The sequence below is a fragment of the Netta rufina genome (genome assembly GCF_964035555.1).
Source record: "Netta rufina genome assembly, chromosome: 7".
Lineage (NCBI taxonomy): Eukaryota > Metazoa > Chordata > Aves > Anseriformes > Anatidae > Netta > Netta rufina.
In genome coordinates, this window is record NC_140130.1 from 14425554 (window position 1) to 14443947 (window position 18394).

General features: G+C 34.7%; 1 protein-coding gene across 1 annotated transcript in view; it reads right to left on the reverse strand.

The window, feature by feature from the left end:
- Nucleotides 1-18394, reverse strand: part of LRMDA (leucine rich melanocyte differentiation associated) — a 677631-nt gene that overhangs the window by 96079 nt on the left and 563158 nt on the right. The window contains 1 exon segment of the mRNA XM_084290336.1: nt 10255-10339. Within this exon segment, the coding sequence (XP_084146462.1) occupies nt 10255-10339 (85 nt within the window).

Sequence of the window (18394 nt, forward strand, 5' to 3'; positions counted from 1 at the left end):
AAAACACTGACAACTTCTTTTCCCATAACAAATGTTTCACAAACATTTTCCCTTTCTTTCCTGAAGGCAAAGTTAAAGAAAGGAACCTTCAACCACAGCTTCCCAACAAACTACGCACACGGAATGCAGAAATTCAAAATACATTGCATCTTTTTGGCTGATCATAGCTTGGAAGAAACATACGTTACAGTATGATGTGTGAACCATAAAGACCCAACACACAAGGGAGTAAAATAGTTTCACTGCTGTTATGCAGATGGCTGTTCTTTTGACTGTGCAGGAAATTTATTTCCTCACCTATTTCTCTTAGTTTTTTATTTAGTATTTTTTTAAGTAGGCTTCTACATGTACTCACTATGTGGGAATGAGTACTTTGTTTCTGATGACTCCCATTTCTCCCTCATTCAAATCAGTAACTAACCACAGAAGAGAAGCCAAGGTCATGTAAGCATCCTATCCCACTAAGAAATCTAAATCCTCAGAGAAAAGCAGCTCAAAATTGAACGTTCGAATTATCTTCATCAATATGAAGAATGGTGATCAATATTCATCTGCAGTAGGTCTTCCTACGTGCATATCATTTTCACAGAATCACAGAATTTCTAGGTTGGAAGAGACCTCAAGATCATCGAGTCCAACCTCTGACCTAACGCTAACAGTCCCCACTAAACCATATCCCTAAGCTCTATATCTAAACGTCTTTTCTTAGTAGAGATTTAGCTATTTAGAAACTGAGATGTACATGCCCAAAAATAAGACTGTGTCACATGTTCAAAGGCATTAATTAATGCATGCAAAATGGTAGTAGTCCATTAGGCTAACTAGTTTTCATAAATAATAATCCTGAATCGTATAATATTCTGTGACCAAGTGGCATGTGCAATTCAAAATATCTCAGATCATTAGCAAGCAGTATTATCTGCAAAAGCATCAAGAGACTCCAGAAATTTTCCTCAAAAAAGCATGAAATGAAAGAATGAAAATATACTTTTTCCTTATACACAATAATTTTAAAGAGAAAATGCCATCACCACATTTCCAACATTTGATATACAGACTCATGGCATGAGGCAGATATTTACTGCCTCTGGAATTAACATGTGCTCACCTGACAGAATATTCAATTGGAACCTGTACTGTAAAGATTCCTTTTTTTTTTTTTTTTTTTTTTTTTTAGCCAAGAGTATAAAGCTTTACTCTGTTTATTACAGAACAGTATACGCTGTATGGAATATAGTAACATGTGCCTGTATGTTATTAAAAACAGTAAATTCCTATTTAAACAAGGGTTACAATCTGTGTACTAAGCACTCATTAATGGTTATGAATCAAAATAAAGGGGGGGCACTTGTAGCAGGTGTGCGTATCTATGAATTTCAATACATTGTAAAACTGTCTGTAGCCAACAGCTTCATCATTTGGCCTTTCTGAGCTTGGAGACAGGCAATTTTTCATGATTTTACTATTTCTGGCCAAACAAAAGGTTTTTAATTAAATATACCACATGATTCCAGATGTTTGTTTATTTGTTCCAATGAGGCTGTAAAAACGCCTGAATGATAAAATTGGAGGACTCCTGCAAAATCCAGGCTAGGCTGAAGTGTTAACCAAACATGGGGATCTCTCAGGAGACTGTATGTGCTCAGCTTTGAACATGTTTCCTCTGGAAGGACTGTAGTAGCACTGCCTACGTCTGACCTTCTGTATTGTAAAAGGTTATCTATTATAAAGCCAAGTGGCAAATTTACTGGACTATTTAATATCTATTTAAATTTATTTATTTATTTTTAATCACCAGTTACACACTCATTGCATCTTTAGTTCTTTTGCATACCGAAAGATTTTAGATAGGTTTATGGTTTTGGATCTCGAGTTTCCACTTAAGGAAGCCAACATTTTCCATGTTTTTCTGCCACCTTATACTCACATTGCTTGGAGCTTGAGCATTGTTTTCTTACTGCCAGCATGACAAAATGAGCTATGTTGTGAAACATCAGACACTTTCTAGTCTACCCAAAAATCTGAACTAAGTTTTTTTTCCTCATTAATCATACTCACTCTGATGTGACATTTGTATGGGTGACTGAGCCCCAGACTGCCAGGTTAGTTTTGGCAAATGTGGGGAAAGTTGCAATGAAAACAACAGAAATTATGGGAATACTGGAAAAAAAAAAAAAAAAAAAAAAAAAAAAGGCTTCAACAGTCAGATTAGAAAATATGCACCGTGGAAAAAATGAAACTGTAATATCTGGAAAAAAAAAAAAGGCTGATAATTTTGAAAGGCTGAGTTTTATATTCCTAATTCCCATTAGATATAGAACTGAAATTTTGTACGCAACTCTTTAGATGTTGAACAAAATTTTAACCTAAACTTGATTAAACACTTAATTCCTTAAGTAACTAAGGTTAAGTTAATCTTAGTGCCTTTTAAAGTCTTGCCCCCCAAAACCCCATTAGTTCATTTCAACATAAAAGTAGCACTTCAGGAAGTGATCTTCCTAGAACTTCTTGTCCGCTTGGTCTCAACCCCCTGGGTTCACTTTCAAACCCCAGGACGCAGAGAATACTCATAAATTAAAACTATACTGTCTTTTAAAAATAAATCTTAACTTTTCTAACCATCAGGAAAAGCTTTGAACAAAACTGAAAGTCACTTTATATACCATTCCCAACTCTTTCACCCCACCCTGATTTCACATGCCTAGTTGCTCTCATCATGGAAAATAACAATGTGTCTTAATGCTGAATTTTTAATAACCTACAGTACACTGATTCAACTCCAACATTCATTTTGTACACAGACAAGAAATTGTTGACCCTCTAAGTGTCAAGAACATGAATTCAATGACCCAGAAAATGTATTTCTTGAACCATATTAGTCAAGGTCACACTCAAATCCAACCACAATTTATTCCACATTTGGGAAAGTCTTTGTGCTTTACATAGAAACACGCAGGCACTGGCAGAGACTTATCATGACTGAGCAAGTGAGGTAAATTGGTCCACAAAAGACCACTGTTACTGTGGTGGTTCTATTCCAGTAAATAAACAGATTAAGGCTCAGGAGAGGTACTATATGAGATACTCCTTAATCTTTTTCATTAGTGCCCAGCAATAAACCACTCCAAGGCTGAAAGCTGAATGGATTGTGTGTGCTGAACCTCTCAATTCCTTTGAAAGGCAACATCTGTGACTGTGTGTCAAATCACACAACGGGGGACAGATGTCTAATGCATTTGCAGACTCAGGGTAAATACCAATACATGTGGGCTACTGTTATCCAATGGATGTACTTCAAGGCACTAGACCTCTGCAAGGAAACGTGCCTTCTAGCATTTTTCCCCACCTACATTGTTCCACTGGTTCCTTCTACCTATTCCTCTCCATTCCCACAAAGCAACCACATCAGAGAAACTGGCTGGAAATAAATTTGAGTGCAGTTTGGAAGGGAAAAACATGGTTAGAAACATGAAATCAGCTTCACCACTGAAGAAACAGGGGACCATACCTTTCACATCAGCTCCAAATACATGATTTGGCAGGTCTATATGCACATGCAAGGGCCATCTAGCAGTGGCTGCAGGATGAACCCCTCTCAGTAGCATCAAAAACAATTAGTTCACAATTGAGAAGTCTAAAAATCTGCTGTTATCTCCTTACACCTCCAAACTGCAAGGACTCCAGCCTACCACTAGGAGAGGTTGTCTTTCAAATGCCTTTAACTAAGGGAAACTAAGACAGGAAAACCAAATCTTTTCTTATTCAAATCTCCTCTCACATTGGCACTCATCTTTACCATCACTTTGCTTCCCATACTTCTCTAGTGTAACTTGTGCTTCCATGAATGAAAATTTTCCAAACTCAAAATATAAGCAAGGCATTAGAAACCAATTTCTCATATCATGGCAGGCAAGCCAAATGACATTTTTTCTTTTCATCATAACAGAATCCTTATTTTAGTCATCTCCTACGGTGCCAGAAGAACAGGATTTCCACACGCTCCCCTTGGGGCTGTCATGAGCACAGTACAACTCACTGATGGGACATGTTTTCTGCCATTAATAAGAAATGTCACAGCTTTTGAGTGTTCTTGCTCCTGGAAGATATTTTTCTGTTCCATGTTACTGCAACACCTCCACACACACACATACTTTTTTTTTTTTTTTTTTTTAAAGGTCAGTCATCTCACTGTCAGAAGATCCTGGCCTAAGAGGTGTGCAGCCTATCACTCAATCTGAAATACTGTAGCTTAGAAACTAGAAATATGGTTGCACCTCACGAAAACTAACAACAACAACAAAAATTTACCCACTATTCACAGGTCTCTACCTCTGAATTTTCATATATTGCACCCGTTTACAGTTCTCTTATTCATCCTGCTCTGAATTATCAGATGAGTTTAAGCAAATATTCCTATATACATATATGTACACCTTTTGTTAAAATTTATTTTAGAATTTATCAGATTAGCTGAATGATAAAATAACCCACAGTTATTTTATGATTATTATTCTCTTTTTGGACAGCACACAATGAGCTGTTTTATGCAGCTATACAGAAAAATCAATTGATAAGCATAAAGTGCAGTTCACATTAAGGAAACTAACTAATTATGATAAGTTGCTACGTAAATTGCTTTGTGACTTTTCCAACAATCAATTTCAAACTCTAAATAAGCCTCTGGCTTGAAAACACAATGAGTACCTAACAACTGTGTCAATAATAACAACAGAGAAGACTGCAATGATAATATAAACAGGATAATTATCTTTCTGGAAGTAAGTTTTTATGCTGATTTCTTTTTATGTCTGTGATTTAAAGATAGCACAGCTTTTCAGACTGAACATATATCAAGTTGAAAGCCTTCAAAAATATGGACTTTATGTATTAACATTTATTATTAAGAAGTGTGTGCCAATTCTGTAATTTTACTTCTAAATTTGAAGCATCATTTTAAAAATCAAGACCTAATCCTTGAACGATCAGTACACATTAGTTCCAGATGAACCACAGAATATTCATGTCTAAAATCTGCACATGCAGAGCAAATTGAGGTAGAAAAGGAAAATCCCTGGAGGATCATTTGGGACTTCCACACCTTACATCAAATGGTTCTTTCACACATACTCCTCCTGTTTCTCCAAAAATTCCATCTTCTGTCTACAACGCTAGACTTGGAAAATAGTAGGTCTCTCTGACAACTAGTGGATAGTAAATTCTAGGACATCTGGATCACCCAGTGCTCATTGTGCATTCCAAAGTATACTTCTGCCTTGACTTAGTACATATCTCCATTCCTACAAAGACAGTAGCTGGATTTTACACCCTAAAAATCAGTCAGAATGCATTATGTACAGTCCTACCAGTCATTATTAAAAATTCTATACCTATATACTCTGAGCACTATAGCACAATATAATGTTTATTTTTCTCTGATCAAACAAAAACAGGTGTATCAAATGCCGGTGTCTCTGTAACAGACTATATACCAACATGCTTTTACTTGCTTAAAAATGCTAATGTTTAGAAAGATCTTAATTTCAAATTATATCAATTCTTCTATACATCCATCAGAGCAAGAGAGAAATTGAGAAGGAACCTCTTCTTTTCCAATCTCTCTCTCTCTCTCTAAAAAAATAATAATAATAAAAAAAGGCTTATAAGATTACCTTCAGAGGACTAATGGAAAACTTAAAAATATTTTGGCTTTGGACTTCTAAGCATTGCTTTTGAATGTAGTTTATGACTTTCTTTCTCAAATTGGACTGTTTCAGAAAGTAAGAAAATGTGTCAGTATGTTGATTCAAACATACTTCTAGAATAAATAACATTTTTTCATTCAGGCACTTATAATTCAAAATGAGGGTGAAAAAAAGACAAAATAATTTCTGTGCATACCAGAATGCTTGGATAATTAACTGAATAGATACCAGAACAGGACAGTGGATTTGTTCAGGAAGTTCTTACAAGCCAGAATAGATTGGAACTATTAAAACTTGGCATAAATCCAATCTAAGGCTCTAAAAACTACATACATAAATACAAGCTTAGTTTTTAATGGAAACTGCTTCTTCTTCCTTCCACCAGTAACCTATGGGGAAGACTTACCTCTGGTTGTTCCCAGAAGCAAGATCTCAAGAAAGGGAGTCATTTATAAAATGTTACTGGAAACCAAATAGCTTTGGCAAACTAATAAGTTTTCAAGTAAATCAGATACTAGACAATGTTATAAAATATCTGTTTATACAAAGAGCATCCAGCACTTTTTTTTTATATGGGAAAAACAGATATTCATTATATTTATGATTTAATAACTTTGCTTCTCAAGAGATAGAATGACAAATTACTATTTTCCCCAGCAAATGGAAAGCACTGTTCTTTTTGAAAGGCAACTTGAGTCTGAATGCTTAAACATAACAAAGGGACTTCCTTACCAGAGGTGACATTATGAAGAAGGAATATAGAACCTCACTTAGGGAAAGGGGGGAGAGTGGCATTTTTCTGCACATTCAGCAAATTATCCTTAAAATTAGAATATAACAATTTTAAAATTTCTTTTTCCATCAATTATGACTACATTAAGTATTTTAAAGCTCTATTTTAAGATTTTATATTTACTCGGTTAATAAATTGATGATAATAAGGAACAGAAAGGTAACAGGTCCACGTATACAAAACAGTGAAATTGACATAAGCAAAATTTTAAGAATACATTTCTAGTAAAACACATTACATTTCTTTAATTTTGTGTACTGGGAGCATGGCCATTTCTATTTAAAAACAACAGTATATATCTTTGATTTTTTTTTGTAGCTATTTTCTTAGATAGATCAGGAGAAGCAGGAAGAGAAGTCAGGCCCGTTTTGTTTCAGTAGCAAATTTGAAAACTACTACAATACAAATCATGGATTTTATTTATTTATTTATTAGAGCATACTGTATGGCAGGGGAAGGTGTCTATGAACTGACTTCTTTTTATCAGGGTAAGAGAAATATATAAAATTCACACAACTAAATCACTGATGTCTAAAACAATATAAAAATAGATATACAATCAGATATAAGATACTAATTTAACAAAGACCCTTAGGAGTTTAAGATCATCGTTTTGAAATCTAAACAAAAATAAAGCTAGCTATAAAATTACCACTTTGGAAGGCTTGCTTAATGCAACAATAATTAGGTCTCATAAAGAATCAAATCATATTGCTGTCAGGTGCCCAAAACCTGCACAAAAGAAGGCCAATACATTTTCTACTAAGAAATAAATGGGACTGAGCAAATGTTCAACATAGAAAAGAGCTTCTGAGCAACAATATAATTTATGGGAAAACAACTTTTCCATGATGGGAAGAAAATTTCTAAAGCTTAAAAATGTTTATTCAATATTTATCATTTTCATCATGTACTTAGACACTCAATCATCACAGCATTTGATATAATATTTACAGTGATTATTCCCTTGTATTTATTCCACTCTAATACAGTACTGTCATATGCAGATTCTGTGGGTTCTGACACTGAGAAGGAGATTTTTAAAATTCCTGAACATTATTTGTACAAAATACTGAGTCAACCCCGAAAGACCAGATCCTGTCTGGAAACAATATACCGAATATATGAACATGAAAGGTTTAAGATACATAGTGCAACACAAGCAAAATAACATGCTTTTCTTCCCCTTTCATATTTCTCCCTATATATAGCTATGAATTTCGCAAGTAAAACTCTACCATTCAAATACTGTTTGCTCTGCTCCCCCTCCCAATCCCGAAAATCTATTTACAGCTGTACCAAACCATTTGCCAGACTTTCAGACTCTGGTAAACAAGTTTCTCCAGGGACACATAAGAGCACTTGACAAACTTAGAGCATTCTTCTTTTCAGTTAGGGTTGAAAACTGCCAACATTTTACATATACAACAGCTGATTCAATCTTTTTTTTTTTTTTTTTTTTTTTTTACAACACTGAAAGCATTCAGTGAAGAAAAAAAAAAAGATATTCATAACCTAAAATAGCATGTTTAAGTATTTCATTCTTTTCTTGGAGATTTTTCTATTGACTCCAATTAATCTTTTATGGGCTTGTGAACTTGGACATATTTCTTTGTGTAAAATAAGTTGATTGAGTTAATAAGCCCTGCCAGCAGGTTGTTCCAAGCTTTATTTACAACACCTGGAATTTTGGAAAGATTTCTTAATGATTTCCTTGTGAATACATACACATACATGTATATATACACATTACTTATTGAAGCATGTTAACAACGCCTTTTAGGGCTAATTTTACCTCCTCCTCCCTCCTCCCCCCCCCCCCCCCCCCTTTTTTTGATGACACTCTTTTCTATTCACTTAATACATAATCGTGTTTAATCCTCAAGGAAATTTTCAGCATATGTTTAGTATGCAAAGCAGAACATTTCTGGGGAGAGTCAAGACAGAAATAATATGGAAGTATGTGAATAGCTAAGGGTAAAAAGTTGATAATTTGGGGAGAAATATCATTCTCCCCTTTCACAGCAAGGCAGGAGGCACTCTCAAACCCTAGTGAAAACAATGGTATTCAGTATTTGGTGATTTCCAGATCTGAACAGGCACCCATATAGACACATGTGTAGCACCTACTATAGCTACAAAAGTCAATCCATACTGAAAAACAAACAACTTTTGATGCACAAAAGCTACTGGCATCTCTATGTCAAAGTCAGCCATGAAACCACACCTCTAATTCACCATCATATAGATAAACATATCTGAGGATACCTGGCTTAAATATATATTTAATGTATTTTTATAGATCTTAGGCATTTATAACATTCTGTTATTCTACTTATTGTCATGCTAGACCCTATTTAATCCAACAGCAGCAATCCAACCTCAAAGCAAATATACTTACCTGGAAATCAAAACCACAACACATACCTTGGGTTTGTTTTCTTTTTTCTCCTTTTTTTTTTTTTTTTTCCCTCTCTCTTTTATTTTATCTGGGGGGATGAGGAAATGGGAGATAGAGGGTTGAAATTATTTTGGTCTGTTTGTTTTTATAATCTTTGAAGTCCAGGTGTATGCTCAAATCCAGGACTTCGGTTCAGTCCTTTCTCTTTAGATGACCTCAGTGGCAGAACACAACACACTACAGCACTTTCATGACATCTGATTTTCAGTACAACATATCAGTTTACGCTGAGGACAGGATGTAGCCTGATATGCATCTGAGCCCTTGCAAAACAACAGTGATATAGACTGCAAGGAATGAAAGTCTAATCAGTTGCTTTCCTCACTCTTCCCATCTGAGTCATGGATCCTTGTCCAGTTGTGCTGCCTACCTGGTTCTTTCTTAAGGTTTAAAACAATAAGGCATTCTACAAACACCCTCTATCACCTGCACTGTCGTAGAATTTGAACACACACTAAAACCAAGTTACCATCAATTCATAAATACAAGATTGATTTTGATTCTGGTACTCTATACAAAATGCACCTCTACACAAACGGTTTACATGATCACAACTCGGAAAACAGTTGAAATATTAAAATCCCCATGTAATCAAATGCATAATGTGGAAAACACAAGAGTATTGGTCCTCTGGAAATACTGAAAAATGCTGCAAGCTTTATAAATCTTTCCTTTATACAACAAATGTGAAAGATCTTGGAATTTGCCCTTCTTGATTGATCTAGTTTTTCACCTGCTCTCTGAACTTCTTGCTCCATAGGTATGCAGAAGGAATTCAAGAATTTGCCCAAGGTGCTTTTTAAGTTCTAAGGATTGGTGAAAAAGGAAATTGGACACTGATCCACCTTTAATGTTGAAAAACATAGAAGAATCCATTTTTACTGGGAGGAAAACATGTTAACGTTTCAAAATTATAGCCTTAAATTATTAAACTGCCAGCTCTCTCTTTACAAATATTAGAAAGTTTACAATTCTCTCAAAATTACCAATACTGCATGTAATCATCTACTTAGCAATATTTAAGTACTCTAATCTCTTTAGGTTTTTCTCTCACACACACACAAAAAAAATAAATCACTGAATGTTTTCCACAGATTTATGTGCTTTCCCAGCAGACCACCTTGAACTCCTATTTAATACCAGTTAAAATCTGTAGTCTTGACAGGTATGGTTTTCTCTTCTAGTGCTTGAATGTTAAATATTTAAGTGCTAATACAGCAATAACTAATATAGAGAAGGCCTTACAACAAAGCTTACCACCTTGCAGCAGTCCATACCAATAAAAGTTCAGTTCATACCTCTATGATTGGTGAGGTCCCTGGATCCTGAAGGCAGAGGTGTATAGTTCATTTCTGGGGAGAGGGAGGCAGCTTCGCTGGAGGCCTGTGTAATAAAACAAATATTATCAGTACTCTTGAGTGAAGGTCAGTGATTATACAAAGAGGATGCATCTGCAATATGATGCTCTTACAGGTGCACAGAATTACCAGTCATGGAAGATTACTGATAACTGAAAGAAAGTTTAATTTGTTAAGGTTGCTTTCAATCTTTTTAAAAAGTTGTATTCACAAAAGTTTACAGAACGTACACAATGATATTCAGTATCATTACTAAAATAACATTCCCATACAGCTCACAGCTTTAAAAAATTACATCTTTATCAGGAAATATTTGGACAATGTTAAAAATGTTCCTCTTGATGAAACGGAAAAACATTTACCTGAAGGAAGTTATGAATCTACAAAAAAAAAATAAATAAATAAATAAATAAATAAAAAAGGAAAATAGCTTGAATAAGGTAGCATACTACTCAAAATGAAGCAAAAAACAGATTCTATAATTCCACTGCACTGTAAGCTAAACCAAGGAATCACTTAAAATGATAATGCCTATAATGTACAAAAAGTGGACTTTTTTTTTCTTTTAAGAATACAGATTCTTTAATAATAAACAGAAAAACCCACCTCAATACTGTAAGGAATTTAAAGAAGTCCCAAAAAGACTTACTCAGAATCCTTAAAAGCAAAATGCTAAAGGAAGAAGAGAGGAAACTTTTTTTTTTTTTCCTCCTCATAATAAAGAAATATTTCAAGATCCTATGATTCTGATTTTACAAGATTAGATTCTGGAGCTATAGTTTTCTGTAAACTAATCTTAAGACAGTTGAAGAAGGTTTCATCTGAAGGAAAGAGCAGTATAACGACAAGCCATGTTTACCATCTTGCTTTTTAGTTATAGAACAGTAATGTTACATTCTTAGACGGAGATAAGAAAATAAAGCATCCTAAAGAATCGTCACAGCATCTTAAAAAGTCTAATTTAAGTTAAATGGACTGATACCATGGTGGTGACATGCACTGAGTTTCAGGCACTGAGTTTGCTCTGGTGTGTTTAAAATCTACCCATCACAATGTACATAACAAATATAAAGTTTTTTAATAGAAGATACAAAGGACAAAGGACAGTGTTCACTAAAAGTTACATGATTATTTCTAATTAAAAAGATAAGGCAAATAAAATAAAGTACAAAAACTAAACTATTTCTTGAATCTCATAATTTACTAAGGGAATTTTAAGAAAATAATTGTTTATCTTCTGCGCAGGTTGTTTTTAAATTATATTTTGGCTTATAAGCCACAAAAATCAACAAAAGCAATCCACCCAAATCTCTTATTATTTTGTAATTAATCATACCTTTAGATATATATATATATATTAATTGAAATTAATTCAAAACCAGATTTTAAAAGGTGGATTAAGAAGTAAACACAAAATAGGACTTCTGGAAGAAAAAGCTTATTACCAGGCTAAACCTGAGAACAACAAGCAGAAATCCATAATAACAAAAGTTAATAGTGTTAATGCTATGTTAAAGTACTTATAGATCTTCTTTTTTATAGCTGTATAGCTATATAGCTGTATAGATGGTAGCATATTAAGATGTACAAGGGTAAGTGACCGAGTAGATTAATATACTAAGCTTTTGATTTCAAAGACTAGCTTTCAATTTTTCACACAGAATCACACACAGAATTTCTAGGTTGGAAGAGACCTCAAGATCATTGAGTCCAACCTCTGACCTAACGCTAACAGTCCCCACTAAACCATATCCCTAAGCTATCCCTAAGCTTTTATGTCAGATCATAGTTATAGTCCCATTTTTGTCCATAGTAAAACTCAATGTATAACATGAAAATACATCATGTATTAAGACAGATGTCATAATAGAGACAGGTTTGCCAAAACATGAAGAAAACTCTAGGAACTCCTCTGTCTGTTGTCTCACCAGTGACAAAAAGCTGTCCTTTTCAGAGAGGTAATAATACAAACACAGCTCTTGCCATCAGAGAAAGAGAATAATCATTTGATTTTAACCAATTGTAAACACGCAGCCCAATCTACCCTGGACTACAAGGGATTGGAGATCCTCCCTCTTACAACCAATATGAGCTGAGGGCACCTAACACCTCAGAGGATGAGATCAATGCCAACAGTATGACATATGAAAATAATCCCAGGAACAGGCATCTATCCACAGCTACCTGTTTTCTTTGGGCCTATAAATTCTGGGAAAGCCAAGAAGAAAAATGTCAGTAACTGTTTAACGTAAGACTTCATCCCTGTAAATCACTCCAAAACCTGAAGGAATAAGTGGTCTCATACTGTACACTCTAGATGTTATCTGCCTATTCAAGTGTACTTAGTTGGGACTCTGATAATAGTGAAGGTTTCTCTTTAGTATTTTTAATCTCAATTTAGACTGTTGACAGCTTGATGATAGCTTTTCCTAAAATTACTGGAAGAGACTTTGCCTTTTCAGCAATATACCATTGAATGAGCAAAATTCAAGAGCTTCTAAAAAGGATATTGCAGTGAAGGGGCAATTTAGCTTTATTTCCAATTTTAGGAAAAGCAAGAACAGGAGGTTTTGTTTATTGGTGTTTTGCTGCTACTTTATGTACAGTATATAACTCCCTGTCAAATATAGAACAGTTTTCATTATCTTTGAGCTAAGCATTCAGTTAGAGCAGCTTTAATTTTATGGAATATCATCCACAGTTAGGATTGTTTTGAGAAAAAACATTGTCTGGAGCTCTGAGTCACATTTCTGAGTAAGCCTGTGCCCCAGCAAAAAGACAATTTGTTTTCCCTACTACAGATTATGTTTGGCCCCAAGTATTTTCCAAATAGATTTGTACAGATCACATTATTCTTGATATTCACAAGAATATTTTGACAGTGATAGCACTGACATGTGACAATTATGTCTTTAAGTATTGGTGGCATATGCATCAGGAGTTCTTGCTGCAGTTGAAACTACAAATATAAACAGCTTTGAGGAAAGCTGGTTAAAGTAGGTGGTAACTTCAGTGTTACAGGTACAAGTAACCAGACAGCTTAGTAAGGAAATTCTAACAGTATTATTACTGGAAGCTTGTATTCTTGCAAGCATTATAGTCTTCAAAACTTTTCAGTATATCATAGTACAAGGTATAAAAGTTACAAGGCCAATAAAGTTTCTTGCAGCCTTAGTTATGCACATAGCCAAGCACTTGCTAAATTGAGGTCTCTACCTCTGTCTTGATATTAACCTACAAGTTTTGTCTGAGCTAAACATTTTTGTACTTGGTCCTAAATAGATAGTAAAACAGTAACAGACCTTCAAATCACATTCATTTAAATGAGACATACTGTAGAATGTACAGTAGGAAGAAGTGCTATAATTAAAAAATAGGGGGGGGGGATAAAAGTGCATTTAAACTTTGTGCAATTTTATTTAAAGCAATTTCATAGCCATACACCTCAGGAGACAACAATGCCATGATGAATCATGATCATTCAGCTCATGCTGAGTTCTAACACCACCCTTGGTCATCCTTATAGCAGACACTGTACATAGCAGATGAACTTGGAACACTGTTGTACAGCTTCAGTAGTCCATACTTTTTTGGTTTACAAAGTATGAAGTGAGGGGATATCTAGTTTCTATCATTTGCATAAATTTATATATTTTTTGCTATGTTAGTAAAAATCTTAGCATCTCTTTACAGATATTTGGGCATCTAAAAATCACTATGCTTATCACATATGCATAGTGTTAAACTTTACAAGTACACTGCTGATATTTTCTCAGCACCAGGTAAGAAAATACGTACTCAGGAAAGACTTAGACATAACTTGACAAGTAATATTAGAATGGTAGATAAGAAAACAGAGAAAAACAAAATAATTAATATATTACTTAATATGGAACTCAAGACATAAAGTTTCTCTTGTGTATCTCAGAAATACTTTAAGTGTGTAAGATTTCTCCTTTACAATGTGTTTCTCAGTTAATATGATTATATCAAATCTTCAGCATTTCAAATTGTCAATCATTTTTTTCAGGGAATTGACCAAGAAGCAAATTTACAGTATGATATTCATTTTGTAAGCCTGAGCCACGATTATCAAGAATTCTTATGTTCTCTGATAGTGTTGTTTATTTTCATTCATCAGAGTTTTAACACTTGTCAAAGTCATCTAGTAAGGTCACAGAGAAGTGACCTTAGCAATTTGAAAGCTTGTTGCTTCTCATTTGGTGACTTATGTTCAAATAAAAATGGAAAACCAATGGTACTTATCACATTACAAGATACAAAACTTGAATTCATTAAGGAAATATGAATATTCAAAAGATTTTTAATATATGCACAGGGAAACAACAATTAAGAAGGAAGCAAATCACTGTATTACCTTTTTTTTTTTTTTTTAATTGACAAAAACATTTCTCCAGAACGATAAACGAGATAATCTGTGGTATAGTTCCAATGTAAATGATCAACTCATACTTGCCTTTGAAAAACTTCTTGCTTTATGTAAACACACAGCAATATTTTTGTGATAAGCCTATTCTGTCTTCATTGTGCTTGTACTCAAGACTTAAAATGAATTATACATGAACAAAAAGGTGGCTTACTATCATTTTAAGAATTCTCTACATAAACATCTATGGGATCTATTTGGATCTCTTGGAAAGAGTCCAGCAGAAGGCCACATAGATGATACGGGGCCTGGAGTATCTTCCCTATGAGGAAAGGCTGAGACACCTGGGTCTGTTCAGCCTGGAGAAAAGAAGACTGAGAGGGGATCCCATCAATGTGTATAAATACCTGAGGTGTGGGAGACAGAGGGACTTGGCCAACCTCCTTTCAGTGGTTTGTGGGAACAGGACAAGGGGTAATGGCCACAAGATAGTGCGCAGGAAGTTCCACACCAACACGCGAAAGAACTTCACGGTGAAAGTGACGGAGCACTGGAACAGGCTGCCCAGGGTGGTTGTGGAGTCTCCTTCTCTGGAGATATTCAAGGCCCATCTGGACGCCTACCTAGGCAACCTGCTCTAAGGAGCCTGCTTTGGCAGTGGGGGTGGACCTGATGATCTTTCGAGGTCCCTTCCAACCCCTTCAATTCTGTGATTCTGTGATCTATTTAGTCTAAGGACTAGTTTTGGATCCCTTGGGCACAGATACTTTCCCCAAGAAACACAATAGCAACAGTCTTCAGTAATTTCCATTAACTTTTAAAATTTGCCCTATGTACCAATACGGTATTTATTTATTGATTCACTCACTACCACTGGCTGCAGCCGTTTACATGTCTCAATCCTATGAATATATTAAACCATCTAAATTTGTTCATGTTTGTGATAAAACATACAGAAACTTTCCACACACCTGCTCATCGACATTTTTCAAAAATTTAGACATAACTAGAAATTCATCCTTTACAGATAAAATATTAATTTATGTATACTTGTCGTGTATAGATGTGTGATGAGAAACATAGCCTGTCTAGTAATAGAAAAAAATTAAATGTATCCATTGTGGATTGAATTTATTACATGTTTGCACAGAGTATCAAAACACTAGTCTAGAGGGAATGTTTCTTCCTGTAAATTCACACAGCACCAAGTGCTATGGGGCTTTAATTTCACTGTGAGGTCTTTGAGAGTCTCGTGATAGCAGAAAATATTATAGAAAGCAATGATACACTTAGTCTTTAACCACTTTATCCTAGGGAATGGCTAGGGAAGAACTTTATTTATAATGTGTTCAGTTTTTTTTTGTGAATTCAGGAATCACACAGAAGGGTTGTCAGTGAAAGAAAGATAAAGTTTAAAAAAAGGGGTAAAGAAGGATACTAAACAATATGCAAAGGTAGAACCTGACAGGACAACTATATACAGCAGGCTACAAAAGCAAAATATCTTGCTTTCCTTTCCCCTCCTGTGAACTGGGATACAGGTCTCCAATGGGCTAGCCTGCAGTTGTGACAAATCCCAATAAGCTGTTATGTTTAGAAATACCAACAGGTGGCATGGCATGACTACCTGGAAGACAGCTTTCCTTGATGAAATGGGATTTTCCAATTCCCCTGCTCCACAGCCAAGCACAATTAACTACAGGTTAGCAGTTGTCTTTAATAAACTTCCAGCATAAATTAAAGGAACTTTTAATTAAGAGGGAGAGGGGGAAACAGAGGCATGGTGTTACCACAACTTGCCTATCTGTAGAGGCTTACTGGGATGACCTCCTCACCCTGCACAGAAACAGTGATTTATTTCAAAATCTGGTTTTAGACGTTAGGCCATGGTAGTGAAATAAAACAAGAGCACCACAAATGAATATTGTACGGAAGGTGGAATTGAAGAAAAGAGGTACCACTTTTTTTTGTCTCTGCTTTATGTTTTGCCTAGTGTCACAAAGATCTGAACAACTTTCTTTCATCAGCAGACATTAAAATTAAATAAAACAAGTAATTTAACCAGTCCTAATAAAGAAGATAAATACAGTTGGACTACTCTGAACTAATACACCATTTTAATTTATTATTATAAATGTACCTCATTACACATGATTTCCTTGTTAACTACAGGGATTCTTTTCACCAAGTTTTTTTCTTATCAGTAATAAAGAGAATTCATGAGACAAGAAGGGAACTTAAGGGCAGGTATTGGTAGGATAAGGGGTTTATTTGGCTTTATGTTTCTTCTTCCTACCAATCTAATAATCTTAATAGTAAAAAATAATAACAATAAACAGAAGTCTGAACTTCTAAGTCTGTTGGGCATTACTACATGGAAGTGAAAAATGCTTCTCTAGTATGCAAATACAAAATAAAGCATGAAGAAAAAATAAACAAACAAAGAAAGGGTAACACATTCTAACTTCAGAGGAAATTAAAATCAGGCCCACAGTGGCAACTGGCTCTTAAGAGAAACCTAATTAGACTTAAGAACACAACAACAAATAAATAAATAAATAAATAAACAGGCAATATTTAGAAGGTACCAGGAAGGGAACATCTCGTGTAGATATACTGTTCATCGGCTACATCAAAACAGATTTGTATAGATCAATGGTTCAAAAAATACACCTGGACTGCTATTTTTGGCAACCACACATGTTCTTTCAAATACTTTCAGCTGCTGAAGAAAGTAAAGGGGGAACTGTAATTCAGATAAGCCAATCCTCTTTCAGTCATGGGTTGAGAAACAGCAAAACTTAAATGACTCTGTTTCCAAAATTAAATCTCTTTACTAGATATTTCCCTTTCATATTTCTAAATGTCAGAATAAACAAGCAGTTATCTAATAAATCCATACCTGTGTTAGCAAAGAATGCCGTAACCCATTTCCGACATTTTTTAGTTTAATAAATAGCACAAGTGTTTCAGCTATAATGAAGAGTGTGACTTTGAACTAAGCAAATATTCATTCAGGACATTTTACCAGGCTGTTTTCATATCTGATGCTATTAACAGAATAGATCAAATTATTGTAGTACTAGGAAGACAAGAACAGCGAGCGATCTTATATTTTGGTTGACCTTCCAATTCCAATGACCTTTAACAAGAAAAGGCAAGAGGATTTTGCTTATTTAACAGAAGTAGTGGAGCTGAAGGAGATGCAAAGCATTTCAGAATATATTTCTCTCATTCTCATATAAGAGAGGTTATAACTTCTCCCTTGAATTTACTTTACCTTTTGGTTTGCACTTAATATTAAATTGCAAGGTTGAAAGCAAGGTGCAACTGGATCAAAGATGTAAATGAACATAAGATAATTCTTATGCATTTAGGCTTAATTGAGTGTAATCGATATGTCTGGTGTGCAGCCAAATTCAACTGTTGTGAAAAGCACCTAATACATGGACATTATTTTTGGACTACTGAATGCCAGAAAATAATGAGCTGGCATTCAGCTTTGGTGAATCAGACCTTGAATTTTCATCTAAGAGCAGTTTTGAATTATTACTGAAGATAAGGTGTAAATGTGAAAGGGAATTTTATCCATGTTTCTTCCATGAATCATAAATGAGGAAAAAAATTACAGTCTAAATTGCACTTAAAAGGAATAAAGTCTTTTCATGTCATACATGATTTATCAAAATGATC